General features: G+C 48.0%; 7 protein-coding genes across 7 annotated transcripts; all 7 read left to right on the plus strand.

Annotated features, from left to right (window-relative positions):
* Positions 1-346: 346 nt before the first annotated feature.
* BKA55DRAFT_598733 (uncharacterized protein) lies at positions 347-3,855 on the plus strand (the record flags this gene model as incomplete). Its single annotated transcript, XM_046196281.1, has 6 exons — positions 347-388; positions 631-895; positions 1,573-1,670; positions 1,721-2,834; positions 2,887-3,127; positions 3,786-3,855. The coding sequence occupies 6 exons, from the start codon at positions 347-349 to the stop codon at positions 3,853-3,855; spliced, it is 1,830 nt and encodes a 609-aa protein (XP_046043149.1).
* Positions 3,856-5,076: 1,221 nt separating this feature from the next.
* On the plus strand, positions 5,077-5,512 carry BKA55DRAFT_582984 (uncharacterized protein). The gene has a single exon (XM_046194160.1). The coding sequence runs from the start codon at positions 5,329-5,331 to the stop codon at positions 5,488-5,490; it is 162 nt and encodes a 53-aa protein (XP_046043150.1). The 5' UTR covers positions 5,077-5,328; the 3' UTR covers positions 5,491-5,512.
* Positions 5,513-6,333: 821 nt separating this feature from the next.
* Positions 6,334-7,998, plus strand: BKA55DRAFT_598734 (S-adenosyl-L-methionine-dependent methyltransferase; the record flags this gene model as incomplete). Its single annotated transcript, XM_046196282.1, has 2 exons — positions 6,334-7,288; positions 7,343-7,998. The coding sequence occupies 2 exons, from the start codon at positions 6,334-6,336 to the stop codon at positions 7,996-7,998; spliced, it is 1,611 nt and encodes a 536-aa protein (XP_046043151.1).
* Positions 7,999-9,135: 1,137 nt separating this feature from the next.
* BKA55DRAFT_715321 (uncharacterized protein) lies at positions 9,136-10,505 on the plus strand (the record flags this gene model as incomplete). Its single annotated transcript, XM_046200879.1, has 2 exons — positions 9,136-9,262; positions 9,332-10,505. The coding sequence occupies 2 exons, from the start codon at positions 9,136-9,138 to the stop codon at positions 10,312-10,314; spliced, it is 1,110 nt and encodes a 369-aa protein (XP_046043152.1). The 3' UTR covers positions 10,315-10,505.
* A 686-nt stretch (positions 10,506-11,191) lies between these two features.
* BKA55DRAFT_654477 (uncharacterized protein) lies at positions 11,192-12,518 on the plus strand (the record flags this gene model as incomplete). Its single annotated transcript, XM_046197396.1, has 2 exons — positions 11,192-12,230; positions 12,276-12,518. 2 exons carry the CDS (start codon positions 11,192-11,194, stop codon positions 12,329-12,331), a joined length of 1,095 nt encoding a protein of 364 aa, XP_046043153.1. The 3' UTR covers positions 12,332-12,518.
* A 370-nt stretch (positions 12,519-12,888) lies between these two features.
* BKA55DRAFT_545215 (uncharacterized protein) lies at positions 12,889-13,791 on the plus strand (the record flags this gene model as incomplete). The annotated part of the gene is made up of 1 exon (XM_046190793.1): positions 12,889-13,791. One exon carries the CDS (start codon positions 12,889-12,891, stop codon positions 13,789-13,791), a length of 903 nt encoding a protein of 300 aa, XP_046043154.1.
* A 337-nt stretch (positions 13,792-14,128) lies between these two features.
* Positions 14,129-14,923, plus strand: BKA55DRAFT_598738 (uncharacterized protein; the record flags this gene model as incomplete). The annotated part of the gene is made up of 1 exon (XM_046196283.1): positions 14,129-14,923. One exon carries the CDS (start codon positions 14,129-14,131, stop codon positions 14,921-14,923), a length of 795 nt encoding a protein of 264 aa, XP_046043155.1.
* Between the last annotated feature and the right edge of the window lie 108 nt (positions 14,924-15,031).

The following is a 15,031-nucleotide window of genomic DNA, read 5'->3' on the forward strand; positions in this document are numbered from 1 at the left end:
CCTCTTAACCTTCTCTACACAACAACCAGTCAAGCAATAGCAAATGTTCCTGCTTGGGTCCAGAGTTCTAGATATATGCCAATAAGTAGTAATGTCACTCAAACCCTTTTTCGATTCCAGTGAGCACCGCCCCTATCACAGTAAGAGGCCCGAGACAAGCAAGCATCCATTGGCGTGCAAGGCCAATCTTGCAGTATTGGGTTTGGGTAGGGCACAGTGCTGCCTAGCCCTCCCATAATTCCATAAAAACTTGCTGGAACCGGGTCCGTCTACAATTACTCCAACCTTCTCGCAACATTCAGTGTTCACTTTATTTCCACTGCAGGCTATACGACCTAAGATCGCGATGCCGCTCTTACTCGCGCCATACAATGATGCCATGCGTCTGGTAGGTCATACTCCTCTCACAGGGCTTATGAAAACCTGATAGCCTGCAAAACACACCAAAACTGTTGACCAATCATCTGACATCACTTACCTTGCTTTAAGATAAAATGTTGACATATATTTTAGGGCATGGGATTTAACTCCTACACCCAGACCATGTGCATCGACAGCGTCGTTGAAGCTATGGATGAGAACACTGTCACGTCGGAGAACCCAGCGCTGAAAACGACATATTCCCTTAAGCCCGTTGAACGGGTGTCTGATATTGTCGACACGATGGATACTTCACGCGCTGATACCATCAAGACCGGCAGGATGGAAGTCCACGGACACGCTAACACACTTGATCAAGCCAGGATCGACGATGCCGACATCAGCTTGATGATATCAGTACAAGTAACCAAACAAACTGTCAGTCTCAATAACTTGGTGAGATTCCTCCCAATCGATGGCTTAGAGGTTGGATCGCCCCAATTCAATGAGGTCTTTGGAGATTCCTACATTTCTGGTGTGTATCATTACACGCACGTCGCGTCTTGGCCAGCTGACTGTTGTAGGTTTCATTAGAGGCGGGCTTTTCATTATGATTATCTCATTTCGCTCTTTGAACGCTGAAACCAAGGAGCTCATGATTCAAGCATGAGAATTTATCCCCTCATGATAGACCAAACTAATCTCTAGTGTCAAAGAGGTTTCAGCCTACTCTACGATGGACTTGGACAAGATTTGCAAAGAACTTGTGGATATATCCGTCATTCAGGGTGTCAAGGTTTCGATCTCTACCATCTGCGCAGGTGGTGGGCATTTCGAAGGCGGAAAGTCAGCTTGCGATATCGCATCCGTTGTCGAGGCAGCCAACAAATTCCCTGCTTCCGTTGCCAGGAATCCCCACAAAACTTGGTACAAACCAGCATCATACAATTGAACAACAACTAACAGATTGTAGGGCCAAACTTACCAAGTACAAGGCAAATCGCAGCTTCAACGAATGGATAACAAATCAGACCCTACGGTCGCTTGATTATAACGGTGTTGCGTCATACACTTCCAGGCTCTTTGAGAACTACATGCAGTACAAGCACCTGTACAGGAACGTTCAGGATATCATTTCTCACCGAGATAAGTATAGTATGTCTTGAACCATCCTCATAAGACACTCAAGTGAACTAACGTATGGCTTCTTAGGTGAAGTCGATAAGCCTAAGGCTATTTCGCTTCAGCTCCATACTCTCCTGGCCGTTCGCACCGCGCTCGATAACGAGGTTAACAAAATAGTTGCAGTGGTAAGTTCATTTGTCATCGCGGCAGTACGATCTAACCCTTTCCCAACAAGGTGAACACTTTAGCACGACAGCCAGAGCTTCTACCCGAGGTCGACTACTTCAACACAAATTGCAAGGACGAACTCGTGCAAGGGATTATCGAGGAAGCGCTTTCGGAGTCCTGTACATCTGTCTCACAAGAAGAACCCCCAGCGCAAGACGATTTTCCCCTGCCTTATGTTTCAGACTACTCGCCGAGCGAGACGAGTAGCGGAGTTGAGGAGATCCATACCCCTCAAACATCTGATCTGGACTCTACTAGCCTCAGTGGGAGATCTCTTGTGTTGCTCAACGGACCTGGGCCATCCACTGATCTGAAGCTAGACTTGCTGGTCCCGCCTGAAGTTTGGGCGGAGTTGCTACCTGTGAAGACTGGACGCTCGACCAGCCTCATCAGCAAGCAAGCCAAGACCGTTCCAGCGACCGATGAAAAGTATAAAAAGCTTGAGTTTCTTGCTGCTGTATGTGGAATCCACGATGTTACAGCAACACTCCAGCAATGGGTGAGTCCTGGCCAAACTGGAGATCGGCTGGTCATCCCTGTCGAAGATATCAGTACGCTTGAAGATGACGATTCCTATGGAAGCTTAAGACTTGGAAATATGATCAACCTATGTTTCATCTACAGGTATAATGATGGACCTATGCGCATTTGCTTATTTAACCATGATGAGGAGTCAACTGAAGTATTGGAGATCACTCACGAGTCTCACTGCCAGAGAGTCGAATTTGTTGGAGATCGGGGCCGTGGCTGGTCAATACTGAGTGTAATCCATGGCGGTAAGATCTATAACTCCCGTGAAGATCTACAACGGTGCATAAGCAATGCTGATTACGTGGGAGAAGGGGACTGGCCTTACATCCACTTTAACAGTTACACCGTTAGGGATGAGCATTTGGGTAAAGATGGCATGACGGGTGTTGTCTTTTATACATTTGCAGAACCTCAGGGCATTCAGTGCGCTGTTTCCATGGGCACCACTGGATGCCTATTGACTGTTCAACGACAACTTGCCAATTTCACCCAACAGACGGCCAGGGAGATTGCATTCGAAGCCACTGGGGAGAATTACAAGAAAGCCAAACAATATCAGATCACTCTGCACAAAGATATTGAGTCGCCAGGTAAGTCAGATCCTGTTCCCCAACCTTGTACTGTCAATAACCTCTTTACCAGGCTACTCTTGCAATTTTGAGCGTGGTACCCTTAAGGTCAGGCCCTCTGAGTCGGCCTTTCTGCAGTTTGAGAATGGCGTCAAGTTTGTTTTAAAGAACAACGGTAGATTTGAAGTACTTGACGAACAGGATGAGGTCTTCTGGTCCAGCGAGGAAGCACCTGAGGGTCAGTCCCCTCGGCTTTTGGAGTTCTGCAGAGACGGTATATTGCGCCTTTGGAACACCGAGGGACAGATCTACTGGTCACCTTTGATGATCTGTACTCGCTGTGAAAGAACGCTGGTGTTTTCAAGTCAATTCCCGTATTTGGAGATCTGTGACAGCGAACGCAAACAGCTCTGGCGCGCATGCGGCCTACACTTGTTGTAGACTTGGAAGTTTTATGACATCCCAGGGTAACAAGTTACTAAAGAAAAGCAGAAGAAAGAATATCTTGATTTCTTCAAAGAAGGACAAGCACTGTACCAGTTCCATAGTTGCAGTTGTATTGAGAGATATATCCCTAGGCTCTTACCATACATCGTAATAACGAATAGCCAAGTCATCACCAAACACATATTCCAAAATGATAGGTCCGTTATGAGAATTACATTTGTACAAGCAAGCCATGCTAGTTACAGAATTGTACGACGTGTTGGCAATTGGTATGCTGACTGGAGTCTGATTTCTGATGTGCAGTTTCAAGCTGAACATAGTAGATATCTGATTCTCGCCTCACTCTTTATCGAATGTATGAATACGATTCATGTTTGTCCCTGATGTGCTCCGTTGATACATCATCAACCTATCAGATTGCTCAAGAAAGATCCTACAGAACTCATTGTGGTTAGGGAACTCGTTGAGTTAAGGCGAGTGGCTAATGACCAATGTCTCTGTGCGGCCTACCAAAAAACACTCAAGCGATACTATTCAAGTCCCCATTCGCATATGGATACGTAATTGCAAAAAGAGCCGATTAATAGGCAGATAAAGACGAACTATGATGGGTTTGGTGTGCTGCTGTCAGAGTGAAACTACCCAACTATGGAAGCACTTGCAGGCCATATGGTCAAACTTCAGGCAACTAATTCAGGAAACAAGGAGAGTGTATCTGCTTCACGATATAAGCTTGTGAACTTACGCAAAGATACAGGGGCTTCGTCGTTGAGTTGACTCGCCACTTGGGTGCATTCATAACTATAATAAAAGCATTCCCTGCCATGCTGTTCTGCTTTCCAATGCTTTTTCCTGCTGCTCTCTGTCAATCGTTTAGTTAGTGAACAACTTCCATCCGGATCCTGTCCTCGTTTTGCATCCCCATCGCGATGCGGATCTCTAAACATGTCAGCTCTATAATGCTGGGTACCGACCGCTTGGGTAAAACTCCGCCGGTCTATGAAGCTTAACTAAATTTAGTCTACGGTGCCAATTCTCAACCGGCGACGACAACAGTATCGAAACATGCCAGCGAAATCGCGAGCTTCACGAGCGACGTCGCTGCCCTAGTTGCAACGACTAATTCTGGTCGAGTGCTCTGAGACAGTTCGACCACTGAGGTTAGCATCGAGACCGAGGAATCAGCCGCATCCACGAGCACCATTGAAGAGGTTACCATGACAAGAAGACTTTTCCATGCAAACCGTTCGGATCTTGCCCATTCGCGGTCTCGAAGACTCTACGTACAACGTTTCGGCGGCTCAGAAGGTTCTTCGGCTCAACTTGCGACCAGCGATCGATGTCATGAAGGCCAGTACAAATATGAATTCAACAGTGTACATGCTCGCAAAACTTGCTGGCGCCTCATAAGGTTATCTCATGCCCTCTCTACTCAAAGTAGATTTGGTCTGCCAGCGCATCAAAGCCCCTCGCGGCTACGAATACATTTTCGCAGCGTATGTCAGATAAGATTAAGCTTTCGATAAAAAAGCAGTCACTGCGAGACCAACACGGACACGTTTGAGCTGAATGCCGATGGTGTATTGTCATACGGAGGACGGAGGTTCCGGCTTACTCGGGCTATCGCCAGCATTCACAAACCTTGCACTATACTGGCTGTAGTATAAACTCGATTGCCTTGATGATAGCCCAGGGCTATGATACGAAGTTCCATGTTGATACAGTCTCTCTAAGACACGGTAAAGCCGTTCCTGGTCCTGTCAGGACGGACTAAATGCCCTTTGAAGCCAGCGTTCTTCCAGTCCATCTCGGTGAGCTCAGGAACCAAGGTTGTGTTGCCTTTGTCTTCATACACGCTCTTCCCTTCACACGGGACTAGTGCTGTGCGGCAGAAGTGGCTCTTGACGCCCTGCTCTAGTATTCCTAGTCTACAGTGACAATTCCAACGTGGCTCTTCAGGTAATATAGAGGGGCTTGTGGAAAAAGGCTCTGCTAGTTGCTCTGGACATTGGGCCATGTCGACAGAAGTAGACTACAAACATCCAAACTCTTCAGTTTTACTACAAGGATGAACTGTTGCAGTTTGAAACTTAATGCCGCATCTGCTCCCCAACATGCATCCGCCTCACTCATGCTTGCGGCACAGAAGGAAATGGCCCGACTACTAAAATGGACACTGAGACATTTAGCAGACTGGAGAAGATGTGGCGAGATACCAGTGCAACACTGAATAATAATGCCGTGATGCAGGCTTTTAAAGCCCTCAGTCGCTATGTCATTCCCGATCAAATCCGGAACATCCGAAAACAACGCCGGCGGTCCGAGATATCCCCTCCGCTTGTGAAACCCGCTCTTTACGTCAGATCAGGTTATCCTACAGGTCAGAAGACGAAACCGACGGCTCCGATCTGGCTTACCATTGCGGATGCGATTTGTGGAGTTTCCCGTAATCACATGCATTAGTTCATTGATCATCTGTTCCTTTACAGAGCCTCAACGTAACCTCAACTGGAAAGGTGGAGTTTATTGAAGAAAATGACAAAGAGTATTGGTCGGATGAACGTTGAATGGCTGTCTATCGCAGCGGGATCAACGGCTCCCTCTCCTCCTCAAAGGTGCCCCATCTTGTTGGGCCCAAGCCCCAGCAATAAACCCCCAATGCATCATTTCACTCTCCAATCCTCGAACGCGGGGTTTTCCCCAACTTCCCAATTCAATCTCATCGCATCATATTAATCAGGAGATAAAATGTCACAGTAACATGTCATGACACCACTACCCCAAACGCGGGCACGTATCGGAAGCTCGGCCGCTTATTTCCCCGTGGGGTTAAGGGTCTCACATGCTTTGCGGCTCCGAGAAATATTGGGGTATCCCCGGAGATACGAATGCCATCGCCCCCCTCCCCGCCATAAGTGGTGAGATTTTGGGGATTTGGAGGGATATAAGGACTTGCTTGGCGCCAACACTTTCCATCTCGTACTCCATACATTTACCTGGAGAGAACTTCACCAAGCTCCTACACTTATCCTTATCTTATCAGTACACTTGACACGATAGTCACATTCCAGTCATGTCTATAGTACAGCCTATCATCAGAGACCAACTCGTCATGCACGATGATGACGACTGGGACTCAGTATTCCACGTCGAATGGGAACCCGACGCCAACTTCTTCACTGGCTCTGAACTTCGACCTCGAACACCTCTATGCAAAGCGACAGCCGATCATCAAATCACACTAGCCCGCGCCGCAGCACTCATTATTCGCGCATCTCTCAACAATATCCCTCTGGATATCCCGGACTTCGATCCTTCGAAGCTCACCGGCTTCCGAAAACAATTGTATCAATGGATGCAGTCTTACAACTCGTCACAGGCGAGTAAGCTTGTGCTGGGCGACGTAACCATGACTGTTACGATTGAGATCTTATCGTCGCTTACGCGAATGGGTGTTGAGGGAGAGATTTTGGCAAAGATTGGACCGAATTTGGGAGCCATTCTGCAAGGTACCATTGATCCGATGCCACTATTGCTGGAAGGCGATAGGTTCAATCGGATGCGAGACGGCATGGAGTTGATGCAGAAGATGAGAGCGCATCTCAGACAATACCTCTCAGCTTATGCGACCAAGAAGCCAGTTCTGAACGTCCTGGAAGTCGGCGCCAGTACGAGCAACAACACGCAGACAATGTTCGATGCGCTTCGGGAACAGAAGAACGTTGCTTACACTCTCACCGACTCGTCGCTGTCAGTACTGCAGCAGACCAAGTCTTCGATCACGCGAGACTTCCTGAAGATCAAGAGCCTCGACATCAACCGTGATCCTCTTGAGCAAGGCTTCAGTCCCAACAGCTACGACGCGATTCTAGTCAACAACATCCTTCATACAGCCAACTCACTAGAAGAAACGCTGGTGAACCTACGCAAGCTTCTCGTCCCTGGCGGTGTGCTTGCCTTGGTCGGGCTCTCGGACATATCACCTGCGTACAGCCTCATCTTTGGAATGAATGAGAATTTATGGTCAGGTATGTGTTTTACTACTCATATTCACCATTTTAAATCACTTACCAGTGCTTTAGATGAACGATATGAACAATTGCCATACCCGTCGAACGACGAATGGACCAAACTACTACAGGGTAACCAGTTCAGCGGTATTGAACCAGCAACAAAGACATTCGACTACATCGGCCAATCTTGCTACTGTATCATCTCAACAGCAGTTGCATCAACCCAACGCCTCATGGTCAACATCTTGCCAGGCTCTCAGGGCGAACTATTCAGTTTTGCGGATCAATTGGCTTCTGCACTGGCAGAGAATGGTACAGCGTCTACCATCACACCAACACGTCTGGAGGATATCTCGTCGCGATTCGTTTACGTCGTTCTCAATGATGGATCCAGTTCTTTGAGCGAATATGAGAGTCTGTCCGAAGCGAGTAACATTCTTTGGATTAACATGGAGGCTGGGCTTGAGACGCAACGTGATATGAACATCATCAGTCGTTTCGCTCGCGGTGCTCGGAAGGATAACGAAAGTCTCAAGCTCGTGACTCTCGACATTAAACAGGACTATCCGGAGTACGCAGATATTATCAAAGTTGTTATGCGGATTATCCAGGTATCGTTCCAGGAGGATCGTGGTTCGAGGACGGAGTTTGAGTACGAGTATCGGAATGGTAGGGCTCTGGTGCCGCGCGTTAAGGGATCTGGGGTGACGCAGAAAGTTGCTTGATGAGAGTGGCCAGGCAGAGAGATAGTACTTGACAAATGTGCAGTTGGTTTTGTCTCTGGCAGTTCTGTATTGGGAGTACGGAGTACGTGTTCGGTCGTTCATTGGAGTTTGTACTGGTCTTTACTCGGGAACATTCGCAGGAAGTGTTCTGTCCTTCGCTCAATTGGGTACAGTAGCGTTCTTTGTATTCAAACTAGCTTCTTACTTCGCATATACAGTATATATGGTCCTTGACGAGTTCGACGAAGCCGCAGCACGGGCTAGAGTGCACGATGGGCGTCAGTTCTTAGTTCGTCAACGCCAAACAAGACTATCTGTAGCATGCGAGTATGTTTCAGTGTTGGCCACTTTCAACTCAAACAGCTCATACCGTTCGCCCATTCTGAGCCAAGACGCTGGGACGTAGAAACGCGCAGACCTATGATAAAGGCAGTGCTAGCTGCTAAATCTGTGCCAGTGCCACGAAGCAACGTGTGCCAGAGGTTTCCACCATTGCCAGGAGGATTTGTTCCCTTGGTGTCAGAAAAACATTCGCAATGCCTGCCCGTCTCATATCATAATGCTTCATCACCTCCTCTCCGTCACAACAACCTCATCCCTTCACAGAACTCTTCCCATGTTTCCTCTCTCACAACAGTCTTCCCATCTCACCTCACCCTCACGACCATGGTATCTGACTGATCACGAAATCGTCGTCTTCTCTTCGCTGGTTATCGAGACCATCGCTTCCTTTCTTGACTCACGATTCCTAGTAACCCGCAACTAGGTTAGGATTCATTTTCTACTTTATCTACCCTTTTTGATCCCTTGAGAAACTTGAGCAACCTCAAATATCTTCACAGCATAGCAAAGAGCTTGGCTCTAAACGGTTCTTGAGTCTTTACCCCTCCGCAACAGCAACGAGTAGTCTTCGACAACTCTGCCGCGCATCCCCTTCCGCATTATCATCACCAGCGAACCCTTCAACATTGATCTCAAGACATACGCGCTATGTCAACAGTCTCAACAGGAGCAACTCCCATCTCGACCAACCCGAACTTCCAACCCTGATCTGTCGCATCACAGTCTTCGGTTCCGACACTTACGCATCTCATCCATCATCTCAAACACGGCCAACACCTGAGCCAATCTCACAAGATGTCTTCTAACTCAGCTCCTCATAGAATGTCTGACATAGATATCTATCTCGCTGACAGAGACGGATCCGCGTTTGTCAGCGACTGGGCCCTCACACCGAATCAATGGGCCAAAATCCGCCGCAAGTGTTCGTACACTCGGACGAAATGGTATTTTCCCATGCTGCAGAACCTCGGCCCTATTCCCCAAACCTTAGACAAAAGTCTCGGCACACCCATCGCGGATCTCGCTCTCTTTGAAAAACTCCCCGCTGAGATTACAAACAAAATCTTTCGTCTTCTCGATGTCAAGTCCTTCCGCAGATTCCGAATCGTCAACGCAAAGGCACACCGTATCACGGAAACGCTTCTAGACTGCAAGGAAGTTATGTTGTATGCTAGCACCGCTGTGGTCAATCTTATCCGCACCGGGTTGAGTGCCCATGTTGCCATCGGGGATATTCATAAGGCGCTCACGTCTCCCAAGTGTGAATTTTGTGACGACTTCGGATCATTACTTTTTCTTCCAACATGCACTCGCGTCTGTCATAAGTGCCTGCAAATATCGCCCCGTATGGCGGTCATTGGGACTGAGGAGCTCCTCACCTACAGTCCCAAGTATCAGCTTTACGGAAAGCGGGAGAATCGGAAACACTTGATTAACTTTCTCGACCAATCCAACCTGCGCTCTCTTAAAGTCCGAAAATGGTCAAAGCCTGGTAAAATGTGCGCGAATGTCCGAGGCGTTTTGGTAGACGACATCCTGGCCTCAGACATAGGTAAAGGAATGTCAGATGCAACCCGAAGTTTCTTTCGTGAAGAGTGGCTTCACTACCGTGCCGCAGCTTCCATTCAATTTCCTTACCTCAACACCTCCACGGGCAAAACGGAGGAAGGACGTAGCTGCAAAGGCTGCCACGACGCCTTCGAACGGAGACTTGTTCGAGCAGGCGGTCCCCTTGGTGATGGGAGAATCAACCCGGATGCCGAAGACCGTGACCGGTGCTACACATTCAAAGACTTCGAGAAGCACTTTGAGACTTGTGCGCATGCACAGCGAGTCTGGAAAAACCGCATACCGCCTGGTCGAGAGTCCTGGTTTGCTGCGAATGGGGGCATGTATTGGGGTTTGAGCGAACGAGCAGACTATTGCCAGCGATATGTAGACATGATGCCGATTTGGAACGACGAGCACTTTTAGGTATTGGTCGGCGTTGTTGTCCAAATTGCATTCTACATCATTGTTCTGATCTGCTATGCAAACATGCGTAGTCAAGAGACTAGCCTTGGTGGAGTTTGAGCAGAGAGATGCTGATACTTGGAAGAAGGAGATTTGGCAGGGTTCTTTTGAGTTTAGGATTGGTACTTTGAGATCATGGTTGAGATTGGATGCTGTCGTGATGAATGGCAGACTGAATGAGTATGGCGAGAGTGAAGAATAGCAAAGTGATAGAGTTGGTAGATAGGAACAGGGTAGAGTCATGTCAAGTCCCTTGGCGTATCCTAAACTGGTCAAAACTCCCACGTCTATGAAGACAGTGAAGAAGAGTTAGACGGTTGGATTTGCAGTTCTGGGCTATAGACTGATGCGATCATACGCAGGAGCGAGTTTGGGACGTAATACGTGGGCGGAGACAAGGCCTGACCCTACCTAATCAAGTTCAAGACTCTGGTACGTAAGGTCATGTGTTTTGTCAAAAGCTAGTTAGGGTTAAGTTCAGTATCTCAACGCTATCACATATGAATGGCTGAGAGTAACACAGACTTCTCCTTTAACCTTATCATGGACCCAATCACAGATGCAGAGATATTGCATTCATAAAGTATAATACATTTTAATGAAGTTTACCTTGTGATGCATATGATACAAAATTTGCTCAAATCACACTGGTAAAATAGTATACCTCTTATCGTGCTTCATGTCCAGGGGCAAAGTTTCCTTTTCTTACTTTACCTAAGACCTGCGAATCACAGAAGCAAGAATTTAAGGTTGCAATAATGACAGTATATAAACAAAGTCTTCACACCTTTCTTGATTCTTCTTCCCATTCACATCCATCTCCCACCTCGTCAACAAAATGGCTTCCATCATTATACCAAACACCGACCCAATGTCGGATCCCTCCAGCATCACAGAAAACACGACAGCCAGCATGAGCCCACTTCTTCGTACTTGTTTCTACAAAAGAAGCAAGTACTACTTCCCCACCGTCGATCCAAAAGTCCACGAATTCTCCCATGAGGTCCACAAGTTATTCTCCCAATGCTTCGGAACTCCAACTTCAGACCTCGGTGCTCTAGCCTGCCTACCTCAAGATTTACTCGGGGATATCGTCCTGAAGCTAGACATCGACTCGTTTCGCCGCTTCAGACAAGTCAGCCGTCGTGCGCGCTGCTTAGCAACTGATCTCCCCATCTACCAGCGCGTTCTGCACTACGCCCCCGACGCTCTCAACGCTTTCAGAAGAACAGGCCTTAGCTGTTATGTCTCATATGCAGATGTCTATAATGCACTTATGACATCAACGTGTGCGTTCTGCGGTTTGTTCGGCAATTTTCTGTTCCTTCCGACCGCCAAACGCTGCTGCTTCGAATGTCTTCGCATATCACCTGAAACAGCTGTTGTCAACGAAGCACGCATCAGCAAGAGGGACGAGTGGAGATATTTATACAACGAGCGTGCCGAGGACCTTGCCGAAGCCTTGAAGACAGCGGATATGTGTTCGTTCAAGACGCATAACTGGGATGATGTTCAGAAAATGTCCAAGACTCGTGGCGTTCTGGCAAAGGATTTACTAGCAGTATACATCAAAGTCGACAAAGTCCTGGAAAAAACTGGCCAAGCCCTTTTAAAACCAGGCTGGCTTCACTATCGTCTCGCAGCAAGTCTCATCTTCCCCTCCCTCAATTCTCGCACGGGAAAGCTTGAGACGGGAGTTAGCTGCAAAGGGTGTCATGTAAATCACATGAGACAAGGCCCCTCATTGCTCGTCCCACTGCCAACATTTCGAAATATGTTTACCGTATGGTGTCGAACTCGCGATATGTCATATTCCGAAAAGAATGCTGCTTCGCATCTTTCCGAATGCTTGGAGGCGCAGAGACTCTGGAGGGAGAGTGATTATGGTAGAAGAACGGTTGCTGATTGTGCCTTTGTGAAAGAAAGAGGGTTTTATTATCTCCGAGGGAATACTCGTCGACGAGAGCAGGAGAATTGAGCAGATGCGAGTGAGTAGGGCTAGGAATACATGAAAGACAATACAGAACAAGGGCGAGTTGCCTTTATCTTGGGCAGGCAGTTAAATCATTTCACCATGAGTCAGTTTAATGGTTTACGTAGACCATAGTAACATCTCGACAAGATAGATCTATGCAGCATCTCTTCCAAGCTCTGCCCAATTGTTCAACTTCAGAGATAGCAATCCATTCGAGGCCAGCACAGCCTCATTACGTAGCTTCACAATGGAGTATCTCGCTCTCGCTTAGGTCCTGAGGCTGACGAACTAAGCCCATTGCGTCAACTCATTCGAGATAATTCAGCCGCGCGTATATCGGAGGCTCCTATTGGTTCACTATTTGGGTTAATTTCAGATCTTAGGGCTGAGACGATGCCGATATAACCGATGACGAAGTGGCATTTAAGCCGTGTTTATTGTCTATTTAAGATCTGACGGTCGCTCAATTGTTTATCGTATTCAATTCTTCTCATCTCGCTCTGACCTCATTCGTCAATCTCTACCCAAACTCAACGTTTGATCTAAGGTTTCTTCTCATCATGTCTTTAAGCAAAGAAGCAGAGCATCTCGCCAACGCCTCCCACCCATCAGATCCCTCACCAGCCTACCAAGCCGAAGCAGGCCCCTCATCTCAAAACGAACCATCATCCGATAAGATCCCCACGGCCGAAAACCCCTTCAACTTCCCCTCCTCCTCACCTCTCCCAAGCTACTCCGAAGCCTCATCAGCCCAAGAACCCCCCATCGCCATTCCCCAAGAAAACCCCACTCAAACATCTCCCTTCCTCAAAGCTTATGCGCCCGCTCTCCTCGGTCATGGCATCACAAAAGAAGCATGGGGTTCGTTCCTCGATACCATTTCCGCCTTCATGACAGCCAAGGTTGGAGAGCGCGCTATTAACCACGCTGGAGATGTCGCTAAGAGCGTTGGACAACAACCTGTTAATTACGTCAAGAATGTTCAAAACCATGCTAAGAGCGTTGGTAAGAACATCGCCGCCAACACCAAGCGCGGTAACATTATTGGAGCAGCGGTTGGTGTTGTCGGAGGCGCCATATCCATTCCTCTAGGCGCTGTTTTCGGTGCCGTAGGAACAGTCGTTAGTCTTCCGGGACGAACAATCGCAGCAGCTACGCGAAAACCGAAAACACCTGCTGAACGCGCGGTCGCGTATGTCGTTGTCGCAAATCACGATTGGTTGAACAAGCGAGGCTTGCACGCGAGCTTGGTCAACACAGAACAACTCTCGGAGGTCGTCGGTGTTTCTGTAAAGGCGCTGTTGGAAGCTTCAGCAGAGGGTGATAAGAGCGCTGGACCGCTGGGACCTTTGAGTGCGCTGAGTGATCATATTGCTCATCTTGAGATTAATGGGCCTGGGGTTGTTGATATTGGGGCTGAGACTTGGTGGTTGGTTTTGGTGAGGGTTGAAGCTACTGCTTAGCGATTTTTACATGATGTTCAAAGTGAACAAAGTGCTTTGAAGGGTTTGCAGTTTTTATAGACATATTTTTCAATCTTTTGTGCAATCATGATGTTTTATCGTGAAATGCCGCTTTAGTCAATAACGTTGAGTCACGATTTATCTACCCCGCCCCGCATACGTGCATTTATCATTACACCTCGTGCACCAATACACGTCAGCCGATTCCGCTCACAAGACTCGCATCCCAGCCAAACAGACACGCGACTACTTTTGTAGTCCATATAACCACTGTCATTACAAACTTTCACTCCTCCGCTACAGAAATCTCCATCAGATTTAGCGTCATCTCACCGCCATGGCTCCAAGCCCCCAGGCCATCTCGAGCTACCTATCCAGCCTCTTCAGCCTCGCCGGCAAAGTCGCCGTCGTGACGGGAGGTTCATCAGGCATAGGCCGCGAAATGGCAATTGCGCTCGGTCGCGCAGGTTGTCGAATTGTTCTTGTCGCGCGACGACCTAAACCTCTTCAAGATACCATCGATCACCTCGCAGATCTTCACGTCACAGCTGAAGCAATCGTCGCTGATCTCTCAGACCAAGCTTCTGTTCGCGATGCAATTCATGCTATTAAAACGAATGCTGGAACACCAGATATTCTTGTCAATGCTGCTGGGGTTAATTATAGACCTCATATGAATGACCTCTCGCAAGGAGCGTGGGATGAAACTATCGCTGTGAATCTCACCGCTCCATTCACACTCGGTCAAGCATTTGGACCGAAAATGGCGGAGAATGGTTGGGGACGTATCATCAACATCATCAGCCAGCAATCTTTCCGAGCATTTGGAAACAGTGGTGCCTACGGAGCTTCTAAAGCAGGTCTTTTGGGTCTGACACGTTCACAAGCTGAAGCATGGTCAAAGCATGGCGTTTTGTGTAACGCCGTTGCGCCAGGTCTTGTTGATACGCCTTTGGCCCGTGTTACGTTCAATGATCCAGGCAAGGCTGAAGCTCATGCTGCGAGGACCATGATTGGCAGGAATGGGCTGCCCAAGGACTTTGCGGGTGTTGCGGTTTGGTTGGCGAGTGATGCTAGTGCTGCTGTGACGGGGCAGACGATATTTGTTGATGGAGGGTATTCGTCTACATGAGCATTGACTCGTGAATTCGTTGGGGGTATGATACCACAGTTAAGGACTGGTCTGGGAAGGTTACACAGATTGCGACAGATAGACGGAGGATAGAGGCTTTCACTACAT

Source organism: Fusarium redolens (assembly GCF_020744475.1).
Source record: "Fusarium redolens strain MPI-CAGE-AT-0023 chromosome Unknown BKA55scaffold_22, whole genome shotgun sequence".
NCBI classification, from domain to species: Eukaryota; Fungi; Ascomycota; class Sordariomycetes; order Hypocreales; family Nectriaceae; genus Fusarium; species Fusarium redolens.

Bases quoted from the DNA above. Each gene is read 5' to 3' on its own strand.
- BKA55DRAFT_582984 (XM_046194160.1), top strand. From the start codon at position 5,329: ATGAACTGTTGCAGTTTGAAACTTAATGCCGCATCTGCTCCCCAACAT.